Below are 7,142 nucleotides of genomic sequence, written 5' to 3'. Positions count from 1 at the left end.
TGTAATCGCAGACAGCTCAGGAGCGTATAAATATCACATTAGCAATCCTTTAGTTAGGAAGTCAGCCAATGCAAGTCATTCTATGAATTTATTTTAAAATAACCATTGCTAGACTTCTGCTTCAAGTCTTTAAAAGATTCCAAGCAGTAACTGCCAAGGTGGTAAGTGCTACCATCCCACCACCCACTATACGCAGCTAAAATATGCAATTACTGACGGCACTGCTTGCAGCACAGACATTTAATTACTGTGTCTTACAGCACTTGCAAGATTTCCGTTTGCTTCCTTATTGCAGCACAATTAATGCTCAAAAAATCTGCACCTACTGGAAAGTTAGGCTACTGTCTGACCCAATCTTAAGCTCGAGGCATGACGGGAAGAGAGCTCCCTCTTCACGCTACGTTTCCACACCCTGGTCGAGTTGGAGCTCGACTCGAGGCTCTGGGTTTACTGCAGAGGGTGTGGGATTTGGCCTCTTGCGTTTATCCACGAATGGCAAGAAGAGTTACTACATTGAGTTTTCTATTTATTTGAAGCACAGTAAAAAAAGTTGGTACACTTTGGGAATTCGGTGGCACAAGGTACACTGCCATCAAGTTAGGGACGTTATACATCAAAAAAACAGCTAAATTTGTTTGGAAACACTGCATTACATAATTAAATTGTACTCGCCCAAACAGACCACTTACAAATATTAGGTCAGTAAGTTTCTAACATCCATAAAAACGTAGCTTTCTTACTAAAATGCAAGAATTAAAAAGTTGGTGTCTAAACAAGACAGACAAAAACAAACTGGAATGAAACTACAGGTCACATCTAAAATCGGGGCTTTTTGTTTGGGCCTTCATATTCTTCTCTCCCTCTACCATATCCTGCCGGTGTGCCGGGCCCCATTCCTCTAGGACCCTGGCCACCCACAGGCCCCGCGCCCCCCTGCCCAAAGCGTTCAGGACGCTATTGGAACAGAATTAACAGTTCATTATAGGTAGTTGATGTCCATGTGTGTTAAGTATATATTTTTAGAAGGTTCCGGAGTCAAGGTTCGTCGATACAATCACCATTGAGCCGATCCACAGGTACCGGGAACATAGAAAGGAAAAAAGGGTAATTTAAAAATTAGTTTATTGTAATACATGCCTTGAGGTATGTTCCCACTTGATGCATTCTCATACATCTGTTACAAAGAACAGATCCTCCCTGCAGTGCTAGAAACGTAAGCATTAGTGCAGATGTGAATTAACAACTTTTCCACATGAGCTCCAGCAATTTTCAACCAAGTTAATGCCAACAGCTTGCAAACTTCTCACCTTTAGTGCAGTAAGAGCTGAGACCACATCACTGGCACTTCCAAACCAGCCCAGCCAGAGACCGACTCTGGGTCACTGCGGTATGAGCTGACACTGGTGAAATGTCACTTAAACAGAATCCTACTCACCAGTTACTGGCATGTGCTGCAATAGAGACCATGTGCTTTTCAAGATGGGTTAACACTACGGTCTGCTGACTAAACTGCAGGGGCCTTAGGCAGTAACCACACCTCACTGTGAGCACTACTGCATCGCAAGAAGGAAAAAAAATAAAAGTGAAAAAAGCTGAAGGACCAGTGATTTACCTAACCAACGCAACCGCTCCTCCAGAGGCCTGCATGTGTTAAACCCCCACGTACTCCGGAACTGCTGCTCTAGGATATGCAAAACGTGCCCAAAGAGCTGCCCTTCGTTCAGCGTTCCCAGTTAGCGCTTTGCACAGGGGGCTGTGTGCGTCCAGCCAGTATCGCCCTTCCCACCCCGCTTTCACCACAAGCTCGTGGAAAACTCACAACTTCACAGCAGGGAAAGGTTTCACACCAAGATGCCAAAGCTAAAGTACCCTGCAATAAAGCAGAGGCTTCAGGTATTTTCACTGGTACCTCTGGTTGTGTGTACTTCTTTCAGTTACCGTATCAGTAGGTGTGATCAGCACTCAATCTCCAGAACTGATAAATGATGTCAAAGATAGCTTTAAACTTTGACTGCAAGCAAGTTTTCCACTACTGAGTAACAGAACAATGGTAGCTTGCTTTTCACAAAAGGTATCTGCAACTGAAAACCCACACATCGAGTTTCTTCACTTCTGAATTTTTTCAATCCTTCCAAGAAAGGAATTTCAGAAAGATTACCTAGGTTCTTTCTGCCTAGTGCACAGCAGCTTAAGCTTATCAGTTATCAGCCTGGTAACTGTGACAGCGAGGAATTTCAGAAAGATTACCTAGGTTCTTTCCGCCTAGTGCACAGCAGCTTAAGCTTAGCAGTTATCAGCCTGGTAACTGTGACAGCACTGGGTGGCAGAGATCCCCACCCTAAGAAACTCGAGGCATTTAAACCATCTTACTGTCACACCTTCTGACCAGATCACATTTTCACGTGTCACACGAGTTCAGCATGCACCTGGACCAGGAATTTCAGGAGAAAAAAAAAGGTACCCAGCATTCACCACAGACTGCCTCACTGTTCACAGGAAGCTGAGAAGCTGCTGAATTACCACTAGAATTTAATGATTCGTTAAGGCCAACGGCACTGTCTACTGAACCGATGATGTTCTGCAAAGTTATGGTTCCAAAGACATGGTTCCCAAAAAAACAGAGATACTTCACAAGCTACTGTGGGTAGCTCACTACGTCAAGCCAGAGGCCTAAACCCACCCAAAAATCACTTAGTTCAGCTCGTGCTGCAGAGGGTGAAGGCACACCAGTATCGCCACCTAAGCCAACACACATCCCCAGCCTGGCCATTAAGCATTTCTTTAACCTACATCCGTATCGCTTCAGTGTGCTAACACCAAGCAGGCTCCAAGCCCAGCCACACATGTAGTGTGCCAAAAACGGTACCGTTTGGAAACGGATCTCAGGACACCAGATAACGCTGTGGCTTTAAACAAGCTCTACCTACACAGCTGTGCCCACCACGGGAAAACAAGAGTGGGCACACATCCCTTCGGGAGGTAGGAACCACAAACTGGCTACAGTCAAGGATTCACTGGAACACGTCTGAAGCTAAAAAACAGCATTTCTGCTCCCCCATAGCAAACACCAGCATACAGAATAAGTGATATGCTGTTTACCCTTGATTTCTTAAGTTAATCTGCTGCTTAACTAGACGTGAGCGCAGATTTCTCAATGAACAGCATACCCAGACCAACATGCATCAATCCTATCTAGGCTTGGAAGGGCCAAAATGAACGCAAGGTAACGCGCTGGCAAGGAGAACGAGTCTCTTGTCCATCAATACGGAACGTCAAATTCCTGAAAAGCTGCTACAGGATGTGTTCTCATTACAGAATTGGTCAGATTCTTTAGCATTTATAAAAAAAAAAATCCTTCCAAGCCTAACAGTGACGCAGAATTTCCAAAGTCCAATGAAGTCAGAGTTAATTGCAAATATGCTTAAGAGCACATTGGAATTCGCTTACGAACAACTCCCGGCTGTGGCAGGTACCATCACGGTTAACAACTAGTCTAGTGCCACGTCCTGCCCCACCGGGCTCCGTGCTAACCCCCTGGCGAGAAAGTCAGCAGTTAACAGTGACGTCTGCACAACCCTCCGAACACTGGAGAGAACTCGATTCCCAACCACGACATTTCCCTTGTGCTGAACTAAAGCCCCCACGGGATACGTTACCATGTCACTTCCCATCATAGAACCACTCATGGCTGCTTGGCCAACGCCTGGATTAGCTTCATAACCTATGCCGCCACCACCCCCGAGAGGTGGGAATTTCTGGGCTGCAGAAGCATAAGGATCTAAGAAAGAGAAATATATAATCATATTCTGATAATTTCTAAGTTAACCACACCAAGTAATTACTTAAAAATTCTTTACCTCCCATGTTCATTGTGGTGGCACCACCCATCCTCATGTCTCTCTCCCTCTGCACAGAAGAAACAACTTTTAGCACAGATACCGAGCACCGAACCCCACACCTTTCAGGAGAGAAAGCACGTGTACGGCCCCTACCACACTACAGAGACTGCTCTAGCCAACCTAAAGGAAGCAAAACACACCCATCACGGAAATACATCCAACAACCCCCCGAACATCGCAGGGTGTATCCACAGGAGATGATGCTGCACTTACTGGATCCATGTAACCCATTCTACTATAATTCTCTTCCCTCTGTCTTCTCATTTGTTCTTCCATCTCCCGCTGACGTATCATCATCTCCTCTTCCCGCCGGCGACGCTCCTCCTCCTGCCTGATCATCCCAAAGCAGACTGTTAAACCTCAGCAGCACAACATGCTCAACACTTCTCACATATATCACTTGCATTTAAAAGGCACTGAACGATTACTTTTAGAGTAAAAATAAAAAAAAATAACTCTGTGACGCTCAAATTCTCAAGGCAAAACTTACGCTGCAGTTCAATTTCTCTTACACAAACTGAAGCAGCTATGGTGTTTCTTGAAAAATAAAAACTTCCATATGTAAGTCGTTTTAAACAAATAAAAACCACATGTAGCACTGAAAGAAAATCCCATGAAAGCCAAACCAACCTCAGCTGGATTTCCTTCCGTTTCTGCATTTCTTGATTATGGAGTTCTTCCATACGCCTCAGCTCCTCCTGACGTCTCATCAGGTCTGCAGAAATGAAGCTCGTCAGCAGCTGTTTTGTCAACTCGAGTCAGATTTAAACTCAGATCGGAACGGGATCAGCCTCATGGGCGCTGCGGGACGCTGCTCCCTTCCGAGTGTCCCCATCCTCAACCACGCTTCATTTGAACTGAAAACGTGCCAGTTGCTCTCTGTAAGCCTGAAGTTCTCAGCTTAGCAGTAAGAAGCATGAATTTATTCATTAACCCATTTAACAGTCGGACATTCAAGCTAGCATTCACAGCAAAGGGACAGAACTCAGAGCCAACTACCTTGACGCAAGAGGTTTGCCTGATGCTCGTGATAAGCATCTTCCATCTCGCTTTCAAGTTTGTCCTTCGCATCTTTCATGTTCTTTGCCACTTGCTCTCTCTGCTGTTTTTCCATTTCATCTAAAGATTTCCACCTCTGGGAATATTCAAATTCGAAACTGCCAGGCTGAGCGAAGCGGGGAGGAGTCTCCCTTTCCCTGCAGGAAGGAAGATGCTCGTTCAGACCAGGTAAACATGGGAACCAAGGGCCGGTCACAGATCGCAAGAGACCCACAGAATTATCAGGGAGCAAAACCCCAGCTCACAACCGTGTAACTGGAAACCAGCTGGGACAGAGCACTGGTAACATGGCAGCATTTCACCTGCTGTAACAACAGGTGATTTCATATAAAGACTACACAACTGCCATCGTAAATACAGAGACTCTTGTACTATCCCATCAAGTAATCTTCCCACTCCTGCCCGGTGTTTACCCTGTTTCTTAACCTCTTCCTCAGACCCTGCCCTGCTGGAGCTGCCAGGAGCAGAACCCCCAGAGGAGAGAGGCCTTTGTGCTGCCCCAAACAACAGCCTGGGGAGAGAGGGGTTTTTTCAGTGCCAGCCTACCCAACAGCACTATGTCGAAGGCAAGCACTAATCTTCATTTTTAAATAGTTTTCAAAGTGCCTGGGGGCCAATGGTTTATTTTGTCCTACAAGGAAACTGGAGTCTAAGATTCAGTAATGAACAGACCCAGCCAAGCTCAAAGGCTTTCGGTGTGTTAGCAATGTCGAGTGTTTCAAGATTTCGGGACGCTGACCTACACCGTTTTCCAGAGACACCACCTCTAAACGGTACTTTTTGATCCAAGCAAGTAATTTTGAACACTCTCCTCCAAACGAGACTGACTGGGTCTCCCTCTACACTCCTTTTTGTCATCTGGGAAAATACATTTTTACTACAAACAGGTTTAACGTACACATCCTAACCTGAAACTGGCACTTGGAAACACTCTGACAGACTCAACCCCACGTTCACGCCTAGCGTCAGCTTCACAAGGCTCATCACAGGCAACTAGTCTTATTAATCGTGGAGTGAGTTAAAACACGTTTGTGAATTCCCTGTGGGATCACCGGCATGAGATACGTCTTAACTGAGACAGCAGTTAGCACCAGGAAAAGCAAGCAGGAGCCAGTTCTGATTTTAAAGAGCTTCCACCCAAACCCATCTGTTGTTGGGTCATTGAAGCTTTGCTGTTTCCTTCTGATACAACGCAGAGAACTGCTGCTGTAAAGCTCAGCAACTAAACAAATCAGTACATTACATCATCTAAACCCAAACCACTGCCCAAAACAACCAAGAACTGAAAAATACTGCTCAAACTTCAAAACCCGTTCTGAAAAATGACTCCCTCAGACCCTGGGCCAGCACCAGGCACGCACCACCTGCGCACTCTGCACCCCAACAGACGATGCCTACTTTTGATACATCGGGTTCTTCTGAGCGAGCTTTTCTGGAAGACCATCTTCATCATCCAGTTGTTCCAACGGCTCCACAATAACCGGCCTAGGAGTGCTGAACAAAAAAACACTCATTTTACTCATCCTCCATTCTGAAAAACTAGAAGCGAGCCATTTTATTCAGCTTCGAACTAAAAACCCTACGCAGCAAAATACTTACGTTGTCAACAAAAACACTCCTTCAGTGCACCGTTCAAAGGCTTTTCTTGCGGCTGGCTTTGACGCAAACTCAACAATACCTTTTCCTGTTGATCTACCTCGATCATCTACAATCACAACAGCTCTTTCCACTGGACCAAACTGGGAAAAAGCTTCCTCCAGCAACTCGTTGGACACGTAGGGCGAAAGATTACGCACGGAGAGCGCGGCGGCATGTGTGGCAAACCGAACACGAAGCTGACGACCCCTCATGGGGGTGTCATCCAGTTCTGCTTTCGCAATTTCTGCAAGAGCTCTGGATTCCTAAGGAGAGTTTAAGACCCAGTTTTAGAAAACCAAGTTGCAAATCACTCTTTTGGGAGAATTAAAGGACGAAAGCCTACCAATTTAATGAATCCAAAGCCTTTCCCCTTGTTGATAAAAACCTCTCCCGGCTCCCCGTATTTGGCAAAGAGTCTTTTAAAGTCTTCGTCTGTTATGTCGGCAGGCAAATTCCCAACAAACAAACGGCATCGCTGCGTGTACGTCTTCTCCCCGGGTCGCCTCAGCAGAGAAAGGTTCGCTTTAAAGCCCTGCAAGGAACCGG

The 7,142-nt window shown here is 45.8% G+C and overlaps 1 protein-coding gene across 1 annotated transcript; it reads right to left on the bottom strand.

Annotated features, from left to right (window-relative positions):
* Positions 1 to 513: 513 nt before the first annotated feature.
* SFPQ (splicing factor proline/glutamine-rich) lies at positions 514 to 7,134 on the bottom strand (the record flags this gene model as incomplete). The annotated part of the gene is made up of 9 exons (XM_009864607.1): positions 514 to 954; positions 3,657 to 3,778; positions 3,858 to 3,906; positions 4,113 to 4,230; positions 4,530 to 4,614; positions 4,899 to 5,095; positions 6,357 to 6,452; positions 6,558 to 6,859; positions 6,940 to 7,134. Coding segments are annotated over 9 exons (1,302 nt in total), but the record flags the coding sequence as incomplete, so codon positions are not given.
* Positions 7,135 to 7,142: the final 8 nt, after the last annotated feature.

The sequence above is a fragment of the Apaloderma vittatum genome, unplaced genomic scaffold (genome assembly GCF_000703405.1).
Source record: "Apaloderma vittatum isolate BGI_N311 unplaced genomic scaffold, ASM70340v1 scaffold21362, whole genome shotgun sequence".
In the NCBI taxonomy this organism is placed as follows: domain Eukaryota; kingdom Metazoa; phylum Chordata; class Aves; order Trogoniformes; family Trogonidae; genus Apaloderma; species Apaloderma vittatum.
Note: the sequence above shows the minus strand (reverse complement) of the source record. Positions and strands in the feature narration are given on the sequence as shown.